The 20,977-nt window shown below is 41.5% G+C and overlaps 1 protein-coding gene across 2 annotated transcripts in view; it reads left to right on the top strand.

Moving 5' to 3' along the window:
• The window catches only part of MSRB3 (methionine sulfoxide reductase B3), a 163,729-nt gene extending 144,083 nt beyond the window's left edge, over positions 1-19,646 (top strand). For both annotated transcript variants that reach the window (XM_032420303.1, XM_032420301.1), the window contains exons 6-7: positions 8,363-8,460; positions 16,463-19,646. In XM_032420303.1, coding sequence (XP_032276194.1) covers positions 8,363-8,460; positions 16,463-16,627 — 263 coding nt within the window. In that variant the 3' untranslated portion in view covers positions 16,628-19,646. The remainder of the gene's footprint in view (positions 1-8,362; positions 8,461-16,462) is intronic.
• Positions 19,647-20,977: the final 1,331 nt, after the last annotated feature.

Raw genomic sequence — 20,977 nt, 5'->3', positions numbered from 1 at the left:
AAACCAATGGTTTTCTTTTTGTCATAATTACTGTTAAACCATTTTATTGACTAGAATAGTTTGCCTCTTGAGACTTACTGCTTGTTTGCAGTAATGAAATCGTGTCATCAGCATATAGGGGGATACTTGTCCTTATATTGGCAGTGGCAGGAAGGCAGAAATATAGTGCATCCTTACACTATAACAAATGATCAAATATAGAGTTGAAAAGTGGTCTATGGGGTGCCTGGGTGGCTCAGTCGGTTAAGTGTCTGTCTTTGGCTCAGGTTATGATCCCAGGGTCCTGGGATCGAATCCTGCATTGAGCTCCCTGCTCAGCGGGAGTCTGCTTCTTCCTTACTCTCCCCCCTGCTTGTGATCTCTCTCTCTTTCAAATAATAAAATCTTTAAGAAAGAAAAGAAAAAAGAAAAGAGGTCTATGAAGTTTTTTCCACCGAACCAGTTCTGGGAGGAGCCTACTCTGGCTTGCCGTGGTTCTAACTCAGGGGTCTTTGCAGATGTCATACTCTCATGCAGTTAGCCCAGAATCACTTTTTAGATAGAGTCAAATCTGAGCCAGTTAAAGCTCCTAAACCTTACACTGATTTTGGGTCTTATCAGTAAGGCAAAAAATTATATAATTGTGGTTAATAGAAAAATTATGATGCCTGGAATCCGTTCCTGCTTCTCATAAAATATTAGATCAAGAGACTAAAATCTGTAGTTTATTAAAAAGAAATCTCAGCCTCTTGTTCAAGATGATAGACTGAGCATACATGTTTGCTTCCTTCTCTCCCAAGAGAACCCTTTAAAGTGAGAGTAAGGAAAAGAAGAAAGAGGAGGAGGAGGAAGCAGAAGGGAAGGAGGAGAACCCCACTGCAAAGAGAACTGGAGTGGAGGAGGGGGTGTTGAGCAGACCAGAAATTTTAGCCAATTTTTCCAAGAAAAAAAATGGCTGGCAATGCATTACAGGGTGACCACCTGTAATGCAGGACCGATGAAAGAAAGTGGCAGCCCAAAGTACCTACAGGGGTTGTTGCCAAGATGCCCAGCAGAATTATGAAGAGGCTCAGAGTGCAGAATTGTCAAGAGCAAAATGGGGGGTTGACAACAAGGTGTTTAACTGAAAAAACAGCTAGACCAGTTTTTCAGCTTCCTCACTTTCATATTTAGAATGACAGATCATCAATTACCCACAGGGAAAAAAACCTGGAAGACTGCTCTCGAAAGATATTAAACAGCCTGTCTGGGAGACCTGGGGCTGCCAGTGAGGTGTTGTGCTCTAGAGTGAGCCATTGCCCAGGCAGGTATCCAGGAAACGCTGGGACAGACCTTTGTCCTGCAGCAGATGATGACAGTGTTCCCAGAGCTCCCCGTCAGCTTCTCTGTTCAGAGTTGAGACCTAGTGAGGAATAAACCCGCGCTGTACCTGATTGCAGAGGAAGCCCCCGTCAGCTGCCTGGGAAAACTGCCCCAGACCTCCATTCTTAAATAGAGAAGGCTGAACAAAAAAAAAACCAAGAGCATGGAAGACACAAACCAAGAAAAAGAGAACAGTTGCATGAGAAGCAGCAGAGCTATTTTAGACAACAACAGAAAAACCAAAGTAAAACAACTCTCTGGTTCATATTTCAGAGATATTTGAAATAGTTCATTTATAAAATAAGAAGATGATGCTGTAAAAAAGACCAGAAAAGTTTAGAGACCAGGAATAATGTGAAAAAAACAGGTTGCAAAAGATACCGAGGATGCGTCATTCATGTGAATTTTTAACATTTAAAACATTATATATTGTTTATGAATATAGACATATGTAGAAAATGAATCAAAAGAAGTGTGGGAAGGGTACGTAAACAATTATCTCTGGGGCACCAGGAAGTGTAGGAGTAGGGGAGAAGGCTGGAGGCAGATCTGGCTATAATTGTAACATGTTATTTTGTTAGAAAAAGAGAAAAATCTGAGACAAATATAGAAAAAATATTATCAGTTAAACTTGGGTAGTTAATATCTGTTAAAACATGGATGCCTATGTATTCTACATATTTTTACATATGGTTGAAATATTTGTAATTAAAATTCGAAAAGTAAAATGTTGAATTACAGAGGAAATTTGTACAATTGTATAAGAAAGTCATGGTCCAAACAAAAAAATGAAAGAACACGTGGCCTGCCTTTTTTATAGTGATGCAGTGTAAAAGAAGGAAAATCTGTTTGACTTTGGGCAGCCTGGGGTTATGCCAGTTGGACTGTTGGAGAAGGAGATACAATCCCAGCAGTCTTTAGCTGTGCAGTAAGCAACATGTATGTAGCCATAATAATACTAACGTCATTTACTAGTTTTCAAGTCTTAGAATCAACCCACAGAAAAGCATAGAAGACTTCATTAAGGTTGGGCATTAGAATGGGGGAAAAGAGTAGGTAGAAGGAGGATGGGGTGCCAAGGCCGTCTTGCAGACTGAAGGGTCCGACGATGTTAAGCTATAGGATAGTCATGCATTCGTGTGTTCATCCATCAGACAGTTTCTGCAACACCTCTTCTGTCTCAGGCACTGTTTTAGGTGATTGGCAATACACTGGTGGACAAAACTGACAAACTCTCCGCTCTTATTGAACTTACGGTCTAGTTCAAGAGGCACATGGTACCAAACAAAGTTTTAAAAGAATTAAAAATAAGATAACTATCAAAAATTGCAAGGGGGAAGGGAAGGGAGATTAGTGGAAGTGTGAAGGCTTAGTCTTCATCGTTGACAGGAGGGAATCAATTTGTGATGTCAAACCAGCACTGTCCGCTGGTGGGGATTTCTCTGTCTGTGGAAATGATGTTGGGAATATCCTCTACCTGTAGTGCCTGTGTTGTCCAGTGACGTGGCCATTCACTACGTGTAACTGCTGAGAACTTGAAATGTGGCTAGTATGACCGAAGAGCTGAAATTCTATTTAATTTTAATTGATTTAAACTTAAATTGCAGCATGTGGCTTATAGCTTCTGTATTGGATAGTGCAGATTTAAAATGAAGGAATCAAGAGGGAGCGGCAGAAGCATATTTTTTAGAATTAAACCTAAAACCTGTTAATAAACATGGTTGTTTGCAGGGGTGGGAAATATTGAAAGGGAACATTTCACTATGAGTCATCTTGCACTCTTTGATTTTCTACAACATACATATATTTGGTTGATTACTACTTAAACTTTTGGGTCTTTGAGGGGGAGTAGAGTATCATCCTTTTAAGAATGAGATAAAAGCTAATGCTTGAAGTGTCGAATCGCAGTGAATAAAGGGGCAAGAATCAGAGCTCTAAACTTCAAACAATTCTTGTTAGCAGGGGGTCTTCGCAAAATGTTGTCTTATTTGGTTGAGGTAGCTAATAAGGTAAATCGTGGTCAGTGAGGTTAACAGATCCTGGCTTCAGAGATACTAAAAGCTACAAGTGCTGAAACATGGTCCTAGAATCATAGAGCTGTGAGAATTGGTACATGCAGAAAACCACAGGTCTGTAAATGTCCCGTGTGTCTCACTGAAACCACGCTCAAATATTTATCATTATTAAACCATCACCCGAGCCCAAGTGGAATTTACTGTGCTCAAACTGATTTTGCATTTGAAGATAATAAAATGTTTGTAATTACATTTCAATTTAATGAATTCTCGGGCACGGGTAGTTTCTGCTGTGTTCTACTGACGGGTCACGTAGCTAATTTACTGGGGTTTCTCATTTTTATTTGGGGGTTGGGGGACGATCCAGGGAATGTGGCAGCCGTATAGCAAATCCTTGTTAAATTAAGAGTAGGGAAAGAAGGGCCACATTTTCTAGATATGGTACAGATGGGATTGGCTTCAACTTGTTTATAACCTGTTGCTAGTTTTAACAACTTGTTTCAAAGATTTTTGAAAGGAAGGAGGAAAAGGTTGGGATGGAGAGAAGAGCAAGTTTTTCTCAGGAGGCAGTTGGAGTGAAACATTTAAAGTGTGTCAGCAGAAAACCACCTGTGGAAAGCTGTGTCACTGTTCAGGGATGGGTTCGAGGAGATTCTGAGCAGCTTTAGTAAGCCCCATTCTGAGTGAGAAGGAATAATTCTTTTTACTGCAATCTAAAAAAAAAAAAAAAAAAAAAAAAAAAAATCCACCCTAGTGTAGAGGGTAGCAAGCGCCAAAGATCTACTACTAACAAACGGAATCACTTGCTCTTATATTTGAGATGTAAATGAACATATCCTGGATTTGCTGCCCATTATGCCAATACTGTCAAGGGCCTTCTGCCCATTAGTGTGGCCCGATGGTCGTCGGGTCACACGGGAGCAGGACTGCCGACAGCCCCACGCAGCTGTTGTGCTTGGGCTACCTGTATTTATATGCTGTCTGCAGATGAGGATTCATTGAGAGGAGAATCTATTTATTGAATACAAGACATTCCTGATAACAACAGGCTAATATCTAAAAAGTACAGCTTATATTTTTAGAAATAAAATGATAATACCCCCCAATCCGAGCTCATCACATAGAAACAAAGGGATGTCTTGGGGGTGGGGTGAGCCAACTCTGTTTATCCAGGTTTTCGAATGACTGTTCTTTCAAAAAGTGCATGGAATGCATCCAAAACAAATAATGTTTTGTTAGATGAGAAGACCAAAAGGGAAATCCTAAAGAAAGGAGGATGGATGATCTTTCTTTAATGTCAAAACTGACATAAACACATCCCCTCCCCCTTTTGCTCAAGATAATTTTCTCAACAAGACCCAGATTGCTTCAGTCTTGCCTATCACTCTTTGAAGCACTTTCCTTATTATTTGGAGTGGAGGCAGGGTTTCCTTTGAGGATTTTTGCAGCAGTGAAGAGTTCCTCCTTTAAATACTTTCACATGATGAGGGAATTCCGCTTTCAAAGTGCTGTCATCTCTGTGGCTTCTCTGCCATGAGACAATTTATTCTTGGGTGAAGGTCCTTCTTCGTTTGATTGTCAATAAGGACTTGCTTTTCTGATGGATTCTCCTTCAGCTTTATCTGGGAGACCTAGAGAAAAAAATTCAATGTTCTCCTGTGTCAACCTTATTGAAGTGGGCCATGATTCTCTTTTGAAACGTGTTCCATCACACGGGGTTACTTATAGTCTTCAACATGGTTGCCCTTGTCAATCTCCACTAAGATTTGGATGACCTATCAAATATTCCATCTTGAAAACTGCCTTTCTCTTACTGCGCAGAGAGACACTGAATTTTGGGGAGTTTTGAAGAGAATTTTTTTTTTTTGGTTGGTTTTTTAGTGTCTCTTCTGATATTTAACCAACGCCATGGGAAACAACCAATAAACTATTCAAGTGTCAACAGTTTTCCCAGAAACATTGAAATCTTTTGAGAACCCCGACTCCATGTCACTACACCTCATCCTTGTCTGCTCTTGAATATAGTCTTCTGGAAAATTCTATAAATATTTAATTCATGGAGACAAAATGTATAGCTGTATAATTTAATAGCTCATTTGAAAGCAGTTCCCTTCCCTCCCCCAAATTTTTAATAGGCAATGATTCACAATAGTTAGGAAAGAATTAGAATGAAGAAACCCCAAATAGAAATGACAGTTTTCTCAATATTATTACCTAAGGTGAGCTTCTAAGTATTTGTGGTTATTTTAGATAAATGAATAAAAAATTATCCATGTCCCAAAGTAGATTACGTCATTTATGTCATTACTCTTGGACTTTCTCTTTGAACAGTTTGGTTGTTAGTGAGAGAATCAGTATTGTTGAGGATACATTCATTATCTGCTTCCACCTAGAAGCTCCTAAGTGCAACGATGTACCTACCAACCAATCCAGACATGGCACTAAACATATTTCTTAAAACCTACAATCTCCTTCCTATTATAGTATTGAAATGAATGATGTCTTGACCTCGTATTGAGGGAGAAAGTGGAATGTGAGAAGAGAACCCTAGACTAAAGTCAGAATACACAGATTCTAGCTTTGGCTCTGCCAGGTACTGACTGGGTAATATTGGCAAGTACCACACCCTTCGGCTCCCTCTCCCTCTCCTCCTCACAAAAAATCCTAAGTTAGTGACCTAGATGATCTTCATGCATTTACCATCCTAAGTAAATAATAAGCTTACTCTACCTATAAAGAGAAGCTTAATTATGGTGTTTGAGCCAAGTTGAATACTCCAGTGAAAAAACAGCATCGCTAATTTCTTAATCTATTCTGTAAAAAAGGAATGTGATTATATTTTCTGTCTCCTGTGGGACTCTGTGCTGTACCGTAATTATCCATCCCGTCTTCTTGTTTATGCAGACTCTGCCTTAAAAGTGCTCACCATCTAGTGAGGAAAGCATGGAAACAAGTCAAAAATCCAGTATGATAAGTAGAACAAGATAAGTGTATATAATATGAAGAGGTAGCATGGGAGGAGGGAATATATATTTTATATACATTTCTCCCTACCTATTCTGAATTCTAGAAATAGGAAAATGTATGTGTGTTGGAGGGTAGCTTTATGGAAAAGTAAAAAATAAATTCCTAACTCTTTACCTGTTTACTACCGAATCAAATATGTCCCTCCATAATATTAGTTGCCATAACCAGCAATCAAATGAGTTATAACATGGAAGGTTAAAAAATATAGAATATTCTCTTTTGTTTCATAGCTAAATTATTTTTTAATGTCTTCAAACATCACCTTTAAACCTCTCTTTTCTAGCCATTGGCACTTCTGCCATTGAACAAAGAAGAATACGTAAATGTGCCAAGTAGTCATTGTAAACCCAAAACTGTAGCCTAGAATATGTTTAGATTCTCTTTAGAATTTAGAAAACAGGGAAAGACAAGTTTTCTTAAGAGTACTGGTGTGTCTTGGTGTGATTGTTTTTTGAGGAATGTTATCTTATATCTAGAAAATTAAGGTTTTCCTGGTGATTTGTAGCTATCTTGAACTCAAATCGGGGAATTGGAAAGTGTTTCAACTCTGGGTGTTAAATCCAGCACCAACTGTGAAAGTTATACTGTTGCCTAGTGGGGAGTGGGGGGTTTGGAGGAGTTTCTTATCAAAACTTGGCCTGAGCTAATTTGTTTTGTTTGAAACTGGAAATCAAATTGTTGAAGTCTGCATTCTGTTTTCTTTCAGTTGGTGTATTAACACAAAGCACCGTATTTTTAAAGGGCTTCCTCCTTTCTACAGGAATAAATTTGGCTTCTGGAAGAGGAAAAAAAAAAAAAACTGTACCAGCAGTTCGGCAACATCACACCTCTTCCATCATTTTGGGCTTCAGCTCAGGAACTCCCGACAAATGTTCTGGAAATATGTAAAAACATGCCTAGAAGTACTGAACATAAAACCTGACTGTACACTCATAAACATTTGTACAATCTTATGGTCCTTATCACTGAGTTTCTTAAAGCCGTGTGTGCATATTTAAAAAATCATTTGAATAAATTAAAATTGGAACAAGATGCTATTTGAGAGAAGGTGCTCCCTAGAGATGCCTGAAGAGCACTGCTCTATGACTTTCTTCTAGGAAGTAGGCAAGCCTCTTGCCCATAAAATAGAAGCTGCTTTCCAGATAGCCCTGTCCCAAGAAATTAGATTAAGATGGAAACTATGGAATAGTCATTTTTTTAATATTTTAACCATACAAACTAAGTACTGAAAAAGCATGCTTCCTAAAGAGGCATGGAAAGTTGAAAAGTTAACAGCCAGAACAATTGTAATAAATCAATCCTTAAAAAATAAAAAAATCTTAAAAAAGAAAAAAAAAGCGGTGGGGGTGGGGCACCCAAGTGGCTCAGTTGGTTGAGTGTCTGACTCTTGGTATGGGCTCAGGTCATGATCTTGGGGTCCTGGGATCCAGCCCTGTGTCAGGCTCCGTGCTCAGCGGGGAGTCTGTTTGAGGATTTCTCTCTTTCTCTCCCTCTGTCCCTCCCCCCATGGCACATGCTTGTGCGCACGCGCACTCTCTCTCTCTCAAATAAATAAACAAATTTTTAAATTAAAAAAAAAAACAACTGGATTGTGTTTTGGAAAATGTCACACTGTTAAGACTCCTAGTGAGTGCCCAGTGACTCTGAAGATGAGAGACAAGACCAAGTGGCAAGAGAGAGCTTTATAAATCCAGAGGCGCTCTAGAAAACTACTGGATGGTCTAAGAATGCTTCTTGAAACATAAACTCCCAATGCAACCGTGATCTGAATGTGAGGAGAAAGTTATTCTTAAAAAAGAGTTGCACTCTTAGGAAATATATTATCCTTCAGCTTTTGACCTTTTTTTTTCAGGTTGAAGAAGTTAAGCATGATTCATATACTAAAGATTTTCATTCTTTGCTTAGTAGTTCTTTAAAATTATATTCTAACCCAAGGCTGTCTCTCTGTCCTGTTTTGTTCTGGTGCTGCTCTGCCCCAGGTTGGCCTTCATTCCACGATGTGATCAGTTCTGATGCAATCACATTCACGGACGACTTTTCCTATGGGATGCACAGGGTGGAAACGAGCTGCTCTCAGGTCAGTTAACTCCACCCGAAAACCCTCTATGCTGCTCGCTCTGCATGGCAAACACTTTCTAGACTCCTGGTTGTGCTAAATATAGCAACTAAGTCCAAGTGACTGATCACAAAAGGGGCAGACGAGCACAATGAAGTCTCTATAAAGTAATGATAGCTCAATCTTCAGGTCCAATTGAATGCCCGTCATTGGCTTCAACACTATTTAAAAAAAAAAAAAAAAAAAACCGTAGGAAAAATCATCTTCAGTCGATTGAGTACAGCAGGGAATGAGCTGTTCTTAGGGCATAGGAAGGTCTCATTATGTGGCTTTGTATAATCTGATATTTAGAGAATACCCCTCTCTCCGCAGTTCTGTGCACGTATTGTTCAGCTGTGATGATCTCAACATGGTCGGCCAAGACCCCAGAGACAGCTTTCCCTGTGTGGGTGTGAGGGGGGAGGTTGGAGAATGGGCAGTGGGAAGAGGAGGTGCAGTGGTGGGCTGTACGAGCTCAGAGTGAGGGTACGTGATAAGGTAACGCCTCCTCTACTTCCCCTAGTATATGGACCCATCTTCATTTCCAAGGATGTTCCAATTAGTTCCTGTCACTCTGCTCTAACCGAATTAGGGTGGGCTCTACGGGAGAAAATGAGTATGTGTTGAGGAGGCAAAGATAGTTAATCTGTTATGCCAATGAAGAGACTTGCACTTGTGGGCATTTTGTATTTAAACTCAGACATAGGCAGAACCTTCTGTACACAGAATAAGAGCAACTGCACATTCCATTCTACACTTGATCTTAGCCAAAAGGCCGAAAAGTGATTCCATTCTAGAGTAGGCAGTCCTGTTCTAATCTGCTTTACGTAAGTGAACTGTAAAGTCTGAGTGCGGTGGCACAGAGTAGTTTGTTGGGGAATGTCTGTTGCACATATCAGAGGTAAAGGGGACACCATCAGGCAGCTGAAACAGCAAAGTGATTGCCACGTGGGCCTCCCTCAACATTCTTCTACCTGCCCTTTAACCCCCTTCATCACGCACAGGAGTTTTAGGGAGTAAGTGACATATTTACTACCAAGTAGGGAGGGCGATTGGTTAGAAGCTAACCATCTGACGAATTTGTGTTCTCTTTCTTTCTTTCTTACACTTGTGTAAATCTACATCGATTCAAGCAGCAGAGCTGAGACTTGAACTTGGGCATTGAGCTCCAGAGCTCTAGGGTGCTTGGATAGATAGGCCATAAAGAGTCATGTTAAAACAAAAAAATCCTATGTTCTCTAGCAGGTTTAATTTAATTCAGGTTTGAATTCAGTTGCACTTCAATTGATATTTTTATTACTGCCACAAAAACTAGTTATAATTATCTCCCCAGGAATCTAAAATATTCGACAAAAACGTAACTGGGTAGGATGGTACATGGTAATGTATACTTTGGTATATAGTACTTAATAAACCTCTTTTAGGACTAACAGTTGTGTTTTGTTTTAAGCTGCCTTAAAGGCTGTTTGACTGCTACTCTCCGTTTTATTCAGAACCCACTTTCAAACATTGAGTCCCAGGAGAACCAAATAAAAACGGCACAGAAAATGTGAGGCGTAAGATAATAACTTTCCTTAATGCCCTAGTCTCTGACGCTCTGTGACTAATTCTTAAAATTCACAGAATAAACTTGGTCCTTTATCTGTGCCAGCCACAGAGATAATATTAGTCGTGGTCAAGAAAAGACCATTATGAAGATGAAGGGGTTCTACAGTGACCAAAGAGAAATGAAACCTACAAGCTGCCCAAATCAGGCAACATTAAAAAAAAGGTATTAAGCTAAACAAGGCACAGCTCTCAGCCCTTTGGTCAAAGGCCTAGGTGACTGTCACTATACTTGGGGTCCTTTCTGAATGGTTGGGTGAGGAACTAACACCTACCTATCCCTTCTGGCTTCTTTCCCCACCACCTTTATTTCTCATATTTGGAAAGCATGTGACTCTTTCTTAAATAAAAGTCTTCTCTTTAAAGAGAAGAGGGAGGGAAATTTGTTCTATTAAGGCATGTGTAAAAATACATGCTCTGTGAAGTTTCATGGAGAAAATAATCAGGTTCGAGCACTAAAGAAAGATGTGTTTGCTGGATTCTTCTCCCTGTGGGCAGAGTGGGGCATGTCTGCCTCGCGAGAGCAGTAATAACTCACTAAAAGTGTGCTGGGTGTCTTGTCTGTCTGTCTTCTTTCCTTCCTTTCTTTCTTTTGTGTGTGTTTCATCCACACATTTATTTTCCTTTTGTTCTACATTTTTCTTGACTTTTTTCTTTTCCATTTTCTCATTCATCTTTTTTTTTTTTTTTAAAGATTTATTAATTTGACAGAGAGAGACACAGAGAGAGAGGGAACACAGCAGGGGGAGTGGGAGAGGGAGAAGCAGGTTTCCCGTGGAGCAGGGAGCCTGATGTGGGGCTCAATCCCAGGCCCCTGGGATCATGACCTGAGCTGAAGGTAGAGACTTCTTCAGGCGCACCTCATTCATCCTTTTCATCTCAACTTGGAAAAAAAAATAACTGACTTAATGGTTTCCATACTAGAGTAAACACTTGTATTTTGTTTTCTGGTTTCTGATTCTTAATGCTACTTTTCATAAGTTTATCTTTTTTTTTTTAACCTTCTATTTGTTCAGTTTATGTAGTCTCTTCCCCTACTCACAGCTTCTCCCATCATTTTGTGGGGGAAGTGGTGTAGGAAACTTCACTCTGATCTGCTTCTCCTCTTTCTAAAATTCTTGTTCCATTTTGAATTCACATGGCTTGTCCTCTCTGGACTGAATTGCAACAATGTGGTTTGTCTGATGAAGAATCTGTTAGATGCCCTAGGTATCTCATAGACATTCTCAGACAAAACCGTAGGCTCAACCTACTTGCTTGGCCTTTTTTTTTTTTTTTTTTTTTATGGTTTAAGCCTTTTTGTTTACCTTTTTTTTTTGGTTTTTTTTTTTTTTTTTTTTTGGTCTGTTGGTCCGTAATTCTTACTCCAGTATTTAGGATTCTTCTTCTTTTTCTTTTCTTTCTTTCTTTCTTTTTTTAAATTGTGATATGGATCATGCTATGCAGTGAATTAGACCTCATATTTGGGTAAGGGATTATAAATGTGTTGGGAGCCATAACTTACCACCTCTTTATACTACCCTATAGTTTTTCCACATGTCCCGTGACTTCTTTAGGTAATAATACTTTAGTAAAATTTTGCTGAGAAAGTTAAGATTGATTCAGTACTGATCACTTTTCAGAGAAAGAGTGCAGTCAGGTCCTTCTAAAAGAACTGCTGTGTAAGAAACCTAGCACACTGCCTCATCTTTAAGTTAACAGCACAGAAAACGAGCAAGGGTGGTGGAGATTCTTCGGTGCCTTCCGTTAGGATTCCTGCTTGTGGAGGAAATAGGTTGCCCTGTTACATTCTGATTTTTGTTGTAACCATATTTGTTTGCTTTTCCTATTCTACCCGCTGAATTGCGGAATTATATTCTAATTAACTCTTTCAAAGAGGGTCTTTATCTTAAATCTGTCCACTTTAGTATCTCCCCCCCCCCCCACTAGCTGTGGCAATTTTCTAACAATTTGCAGTTATAAAGAGTTTTTTTAAGTTTTATTTACACTTTTCAGCTAGTGATAAAATATGTCGAGTCTGTCCCAGTTTCACTGACTACTATGAATAATTGTTTGACAGCTTCTCCCTAATTGTCCAACCCCAGCCTGTTAAGCAGTGTTTTGTCAGGAGTTTAAATTCAGAGCAAAGAGGTAAGAGTTGCATGGTTTAAGCTGTAGTTCAGAGAAGTAAGCCCCTCCTGGTAATACTTGGGGAATTCTTCCTTCTTTAGATCAAAATTCTACATCTGCAGCAAATGGGAGACCAATAAATCACTTAACTTTTGGAAATCATCTTTAAGGAAACCATGAGATCCCTGAGTTTACGCGAGTTGGAGTCTATTTTTGCCTGTTGCTATTACTAGCTGGAATCTACGGTGGAGTCCCTTAAGTTTGTTTTAGATCGTTATTAATTTGTTCTAAGGCAGCCAAATCAGCAGAAAGGTAAATATCCACCCATACACGGTATTTTTCAAAAGTTAAGCAGATTTTGGTAGAACCCCAAACCTTATTAATCTTTTGCAGATGACAACTCATATATTGCTGATGATTAAAGATACCCATGTGTTACAATAGGGCTTCAGACTCTCAGCCCATCTCTCTTATTCTTGATCTTTCAGTAAAATCATAATGCTAAACTGGTGACTTCACAATCATTTCCTTGACAAAAGATTAATATCACAAGCACAGAGGAAAAGAGGCCTACTTACACACAAGTGTCTTCAATAACAGTGGGAGAAAACGGGATACCACTGGCAAAGTAAATTGCTTTTCTTCTTAAACTCTTTTCTCCTTCTCATCCTGCCCCATGTGCCCAAGTGTAAAAGGCCCTGCTTTGAAACTGCTTCATCTTATAGATCAAACACTTAAGAGAAAATGACAATAATAAAGCCCCAAACATCCTAGAAATAGCTGGGAGAAAACCCTCTAGGACAGTTGGAAATACATCAGTGCGGAAATATGTAACTGTGTTGAATGCACTATTTGTGTTTCCTATGCCCACAATTGAGAATTGCAGTCAGATTTTAAGGAATTATGTTAAATTTGATGTTCAATCACTTTTTGGGGGCGGGGGGTGTCTTTTCCCTTGGTTCTCTGTAGGATCCCCAGTTGCCAACTTCTCTGAGTGGGAGGCTTAGGTGATAAAGGATTCCTCTGGGAACTTTAAAATTTCCTTTTGAACAATTATCTCATGCTTTTTTCAGAATGAGAGCTAGAATATTCAGTTGTAGTTCGTATCTTATCTATGCAATAAATGCATAAGCATTTTCAAACCACTTTCAAAATGCACACCAAAGATTTTACCCTGAAATAAATCATCAACAGCAGGTCTCAGAGATTTCTTCATCGGGCAGCCAGTTTGTTTCAGTTACAAGCAGGTGTGCTGCAATCCCAACGCATTGCCGGTTGGATGGGGCCAGGGAGGCAAAGCTCACAGGCGGCTACAGAAACAATGCATCGCTGACAACTTCCATTCATCATCCCAGCCTTCGGCCAGGGGTAGAAGCCGGAAAGAATGGGCTCCATGTGCACTCCCCTCAGGGAGGAACCTTCAGGACCTGTGCACTTTTCAAAGAAACTGGGTAATAGTCGTTTATGGGAGACTGGGTGTACCTGGGAGGAAGCAGAAATGGCGCTTCGTGGTTCGGCTTCCTGCAGACAGATGGCTTTGCAGCTTGGCGGGCATTGGAGTGGGCATGTACGTGGCGGCACAGATATAAATGAACACCTGGCTACGTTTTGAAATGGTGCTCCTCCCTCAGTTGTCGGAGGCTGGGGTGAATCTTCCAGAACACCTTGTGGCAAGGATGTTGAAGCGATCACTCTCATTTGTAGGGGACTCGTGCCTTTTCCGAGGATTTCCCTACCCCATCCCCAACCCATAGAGTTGTCTGCCAATGGTTTTTGTTGCCTCTTCCTAACTGTAAGTCCTCTTCTTCGTCCCCCTCCCTTTTCCTTTCGGATTAGGGACATCTAGAATCTGTGTTTTTCTTTCCGTGTAAGCAAAACACCAGTTCCAGATTTTGCAAATGAAACTGCAGACCAATAACCAACACGGTTCAACAGATTACATTACTCTAAGTTGGATTTGTTCAAGATGATTTGGGAAATGAAGACCATATAAATACTCCTAAGTAGCTTCAGGTATATCCTTACTGTGTTTTATTTTTGGAGTAAGGTAAACAGAACCATTTTCTAGATATGCCCAAGAGATGATTAATAAAGGTAACGTCCAGATAGCCGTATTCTCTCATTAAAACACAAAACCAGAAAACCTATCTGAGGCTTTTAACGTGCAAGGTCCACCACTCAGATGCCAAGTGATCAAAGTGCCAGAGCTGCATGTGAGATCGATAATTGTGCGCACACACTGGTCACCGAGAGCCCCAGTTCCTGTCGGCCTGTGCTCTGTTTCGGCAGGCAGCAGTAGGTGTTTTCCTGTGTCCATTGGGTGAGCATATGTATTTTTACTGGTGCATCTTAGCTGCTGATGCCTGAAAATTTGGCCTCAGTTGTTTATAGAAAGGAAAAGCAATCTGAGCTGTCAGCCTTGATATTACCTAAACCTGCATAGAATGTGGTAAAATAGTGCAAGATTTGTTTTTTAGGCCTGTTTCATATTTTCCAGGCAATAGATCAAATCAGTTCAGGGTTCATTTTTAGTTCTTTAATAAGCTGACACAGTATGTTGGCAGTAAAATAAGAATGCACTTTTAACATGGAAGTGCCATACAGTCAGAGTTGCTATTTGTGCTATTTATTAATAACTAGAGAACCCCTGGGAATTGAGTGTAGCACTTAGGATAGGGAAACTGAGATTCTAGTTCTTTCCATTGTAATGAGCACAGTCCTTCACTTCTCTCTCATCATCTCCATTTGGTTCATTAGACCAATTTGCATGTCAGTTCCTCCTCTCTTTCCCTGTACTTTCTGAGGGTTCTGTACACCAAACAAGCACAGTGAAAGGAATTAATAAATCATCTATACACCTTTTCTCTCATGTTCTTCCCTAAATCTTGACTCTTCCATCTGCTCGAAATGCTCCTCTGATACCCACTCCTTCCCTTCCTTTGGCTTCTTATTCCAGAGTCACCCCAGGAGAATAGCCCCTCATCATCATACCTGCACTATCAGCCCCCAACCCTGACACTTCATATCGCTTCCTCTTTTTTCCCTTCCCCTTAGCATTTATTCCCACCTACCATACTAGAGAGTCAACTTATTTCTCTGCGTGTTAGCTGTCTCTCCCACTAGAATGTAAGCTCCATGAGTCCAGGGATTGTTGCCTGTGTCTCTAGAGTCTGAGACAATGCCTGGCGTGTAGCAGGTGCTCCCTAACTACTTGTTACATGAATGAATGGAAGTCATTTGCCCCAGGCTTTGGTTTCTCTGTGACATGATGAATGATGTGGTTTCACAACCTATTGGCATATGATGCACTGATGTCTCCATCTCCCTCACTCCTGTCCCTGCTCAGAAAGGGTGCACGACAGCTAAGTGTGACATACCCTGTTGTCGCCTGGGGTCCTACCCAAGGTCAGAGCGGTCAGTGCAGGTTTTTATGCACTGAGCCAGCCTTTCTGGAGAAACGATCCCTGGGCTGGATTTCTCTTGAACATCATCATAGCCAACCATCCCTCCTTCTGCTTCTGCCTGGATTCTGGGCCTTTTCTCCTTCCCAAGTTTTCCGGATAGGCAGGAGCATGGATCTGAGCTTATTCCTTCCCCCACGGAATGCAGTTCACTTGGGTAGAGACCCCAGCGGCTCTGCACCTGCTGGATGCCAGAATGAAGGGACAGTGCGGGCCAGCGACAGTGATCCTTGCCACCCCTGCAGGCCTGGTGACCGTGACCAAATCTGTAGAGCCTTGCCATCGCTCTGCCGGGCTCCGGGAACATCCAGGGCTGGTCTGGTGTTAAGTTTTACTGCCCATGAAAGCAAACGTCACCTCCGTCATGGCCAGTGGAACAGTATCTTTTACGGTGGACTTCTGCATTTCTGAAACCCACCCATCCAAAGCCAAAAGTAATGCGGGGAGGGGCGGGGGAGAGGTTTTATTCTGCCATGTTTCATACAAGGGCAGATCAGGGGTCAACCCAACTCATAAAATTCCTGCAGTCATTTTTCAGCTGGCCGAGAGACTTCATAGATAAAAAAATACAGTGGCTCCTAAATGATTTCTGATATGCACAGTTCTAGTGTTTTTTTAGTCTCAGCATGTGGTGCGGAGCCTGCCAGAAACCATCTTTGCGGCTATTGACAGGCGGATTAGAAATCATCCATGATAGTTTCCATCGTTTCTCTACAGGCTGCTCATCCATTTAAACGGCTGCGTGTGAGTTCCTCTCAAAGCCTGCTTTGTATGCGTTCTCCCTTAACATTTTCGCTCTTCTCTTTCAGTGCGGCGCCCACCTTGGGCACATTTTCGATGACGGCCCTCGTCCCACCGGCAAAAGATACTGCATAAACTCGGCTTCCTTGTCCTTCACGCCGGCAGACGGCAGTGGTGCCCAGGGGGGCAGTGGGGTGGGCAGCCCGGCCCCCGCGGACAAAGCGGAGCTGTAGGGTCGTGGAGAGCGGGGGAAGCAAGTGTACTTATCGCGCAGCTTGTTAAAAAAAAAAAACAACTCAGAATTGTCTTAGATATATTTTTTCAAAAAATATAAGGGCAGTTTTGTGCTATCGATATTTTTCTTCTTTTGCTTAGACAGAGGCCCCGGCCATCAATGTATTTTGCTATCGACTAGATCCGGAACCGCTTATACCTTCAGCGAGTGGAGATAGTTTGGTGAACCTCTTTCCCAGGCCACTTGAGTACCATTTGGCATTATTTTCTTTGAGCACATGGCTTCTTTTGAGATTTCTCCCACTTTGCTTATGAGGCAGAGGGTGCTCGGTGTTCCCACCAGAGACCCCTCTGTGGCGGAGAGAGCAGAGCACCAAGCGCAGGGCACCAGACCTTCGAGTCACGTGGCCCTGAGGCATTTGTGCAGGCCTACCTGAGACGGGGGCGGACGGATGCCTGATGAGACTGCTCAGCTCTGTGGAAAGTCTGAGCTAAGGTCGTTTATTCGCACTAAAAGGGTGTGAAGGTCTGAAGTCTTTCCTTATGTTAAATCGTTGCCAGATCTGGTCGGGGGGGACGGTTTACACTGAGTGTTGTGGCAGAGAAATAAACATTACCTCACGGTTAGGCCTTTATTTTATTTTATTTTCCATTGAAAACATTGGAGTTTAAGACAACTATAAAATGCTGGGCCCCGTTTTGTCCAAAGTCCACAAAGAAGAACACTTGCCATTGCTTTTTCGAAGTCTGTCCCTCCACACCTAATACCAGCTGCAGCTGGGAGGGCATTTTGGTAAATCCCACTGTGTAAAATAAAATATTGGGGACAACACACCTCGTCAAGGCACCAGAAATAAAAGAGAGTGGAGAGGACCAAGGAGGAAGTCCTAGGTATTAAAACACCCAGTGCTGAGCAGAGAAGCCGACAAGATACTCCAAGTAACAGAGCCCAAACCTGGGGATCTTGTGCATAGAGGTTCAGGTGACCTCTGGAAGGATGCTTGGGGTTAAAGTAGAAAGAACCAGGAGCTCAAGTCTCACCCTGCTGTGTGACAGGGGACAAGCCATTTAGCCTCTCCATGCCTACTCTTCATATAAAAACTGGGACTTACATTATTTGTAAAATAATTGACACTCTCAGGGCAAATTTACAATATTGCTGTACCATTGAGATCGGTGTTGTAAAATTAAACTGATCTGGTTCTAATTGCCTCAAAGGCTGAAGCCCAAGCATTTGAAATGGAAAGAAGCGGAGAGAAGGTTGACTTAGCTGATTGGTATGGAAACAGTTGGGCCAAGAGCCAGAAATTTTTCTTTGTAGCAATATGGCTGGTTTTACTCTGAGAAGCTCTGCTCCGTTTTGCTGTGTAACATTTAGCTTGCCCGAGTGGATGTCATTGTGCGCGATAAGGTTTCCACAGGTATGAACAGTGGCGATTTAAGATGATATTGCCATAACCAGGTTTGAGGGTGCAGTTTATGATGGATAGATACTGTGTTTGTAGCCTTGAATGCTAATCCTGAAATGTAGTTTTTAAAAAATATTACTTTTGTAAATCTTTGAAAGCTTATGAAAACTGACATCTTTCCTTGTAAGCACCAAGACAAAAATAAGAAAGAGGGACACTTGACAGTTTTACAATGAGAAACAATGAGAAGTTAAAATGCAAAGTAACAAATCAAAGTGGCAGTGTGGTCATGTCCACATTCTTCCACGTGTCTACACATGCTTCCTGGCGAGGCCCTGCCTGATATTCTGGTGACTTCCTTGTCACGTATGCTCTAGCTTTACGATGCCAGGTAAGTCATGCTCTTTCTTCCTCGGCTCCCAGCTGTTTCACCTCAGGCCCTGGGTCCCTTTGGAACTGAGATGTAAAATTTAAGACCATGGAAGCCTCAGGACCCAGACCATCCTGACCTCACAGAGGGAAGCCCATCATTTCCCAGAGACTCAAGGATCCCATGTGGGGTTGGCTAAAGAAGGGGGTCTCCCAGGACTTCCCTGCCCCACACAGCACTTCTCAGTTTGGGCCACACAGCACTTCTCACATTGCTCCAGCTACATATAGTAAGTAGCCTGCCCCAGGTTTCTGCTGGACACGAGCCACCGTGTTGAGGTGGACAAGGAAGATAAACAAGGGGCTTCTTCCCTCTCCCCAGAGATTCTGGACTCTCATTGTTCTCTCGTTTTTATTATCGGGCTTAACATTTCCCTCAAAAAACTCCTTTTCTAATCCTTTGTCTTTGTTTCAAGGAAAGCCAGCGTCTCTCCTACCATATTTTCCAGCATCAACTTGAAGAAAAATGCAACATCCCTCGAAAACAAACAAACAAACAAAAAAACAAAAAAAAAACGTGGGGTATATGCATGTGGTTTAATTCCAGATTGCCTTTGAGTTTAAGTGGTATCAACTTTCAGTATATTTCTGTCTTATGTTAAAGAAATATATTACTAAGACGTTGGTGAGCAATAATGTCAGCTGTCGAGCACTAGATTTATTTTTGCAGGATATGGAGTGCAATGAACTACGTCAATATGGCAAGGTGTGTGTCATCTGTGGGGGCTGTGCCATTTAACATAGGAAATGCACGGGACTTGCCCTCTCTGCACTCAGCCCTTACTGTACCATTAGGAGATGCAGGTTTCTGCTGGTGTGTAAAAAGGACATCCACAGAGTCATGCAGAACGGATCTGAAGAAAGCAGCAGTACATACTGTATAAGAGAACATTTCTATATGTTTAAACTCTTCACTTCTTAGATGCATTGAAATACTTAATGCAAATGACATAGCAATTTAAAAGCCTTTCCATGTTAATTGAATTGAAATGCCTTGCTTTAAATGTGGACTGTTATGAAAGAGATTATCATTTGTTCTGAAGGTCAGATATTTTTGTCTTAGATAGCTTTGTAATAGTTTTTCTCCAAACAATTCCAAACTTTTGAAAAATGTCATGAGATTTTCATTAAAAGAACCCTTTTCCTATGTTTATTGTATACAGAAATTATGCAATAAAATTTCTTTATAAAAATGTGTTCTGCTTCCTGAAGACTCCTGTTATTTTTAGCACAGACACAAGGACCATCCACTGGAGTTTGCTACTATGCTCTGTCAGCCTCCTCCCAGCTGATATGTGTGTAGTCTGCACAGAGGGCCTTTTATCTGATGTGGCCTTTGCATGGAGGGGCTCTCATCATAGGGTCGAGTCCAACTCTCCATCCCTCGGGCCCCAGCAAAGGCCTCCAGGAATCTGAAAAATTGGAGGAAAGGGCAACATTCCCAGAGTTACTCAACCTTACCCTCAGCACAATCTTCAGCAGCTTGTGTATGTTTTAGGGCTTCAAATATGGACTTTGGGGAGCTCCAGTGTGGTAACTCCGTGGATAAAAATGTAGGAATGATACCATGCTGATTCCTTCGGCCTCTGTTAAATAACATGACAGGAAACTTCCAGTGTCAAGGATTGGTCTCTAGGGAAATATGTAGGCGTTCCCCACGGCTCACAGATGAAATCCCCTTTAAGAGTCACCTGTACTGACGAGTTTCGGTGTAGTATTATTGGTTGATGAAATCTTTCATTTAAATGTTTCGGTTTGTTGTGTTGACTTTGTTTCTTTAGTGGAGGAAAAGTGAGGTGAAGAGGTGGTGAAGACTTTGCTTTTCAGCCAATTCTTTAAGTCATATTCCTGGGATCCTGGCATCCATAGACCAGCAATGTCACACAGTGTACCTTAGACTTAGAACAGCGCTTCTCAAAGTGTGGTCCCCAGGCTGCAGCGTCCATAGTGCCCGGAAACTTGCTACAAATACACATTCTCAGGCCTCCTCCCAGACTCACTGCAATAAAAATTCTGGGGTGGAACCTTAGCGATATGTGTTTTAGCAAGCCCTCTGTGGGATTATGGTGCTCGTTCTAGTTTGCGAACCATTGCCTTGGAACTTTTAGTGAGGAAAACGTCAGTTAGTCTGAATTTTAAAAGCATTTCTTTATGACTCAAAAATGCCTTGTTTTGGGGCGCCTGGGTGGCTCAGTTGGTTAAGCGACTGCCTTCGGCTCAGGTCATGATCCTGGAGTCACTGGATTGAGTCCCGCATCGGGCTCCCTGCTCAGTGGGGAGTCTGCTTCTCCCTCTGACCCTCCTCCCTCTCATGCTTTCTGTCTCTCATTCTCTCTCTCTCAAATAAATAAATAAAATCTAAAAAAAAAAAAAAAATACCTTGTTTTGTCATCAGTGGTTGTCTTTCGACAGAGATGAGTCAAAAGGTTTTCCCCAGGCTTCATGCCTCTCAGCTGGTCCTATCCTTTGCTGCCCATTTGTCTTGTTCTGGAGCACCAGCGTGTCCTCATC

Source organism: Phoca vitulina, unplaced genomic scaffold (genome assembly GCF_004348235.1).
Source record: "Phoca vitulina isolate PV1807 unplaced genomic scaffold, GSC_HSeal_1.0 scaffold23, whole genome shotgun sequence".
NCBI classification, from domain to species: domain Eukaryota; kingdom Metazoa; phylum Chordata; class Mammalia; order Carnivora; family Phocidae; genus Phoca; species Phoca vitulina.
This window is presented reverse-complemented; position numbering and strand designations above follow the sequence as displayed.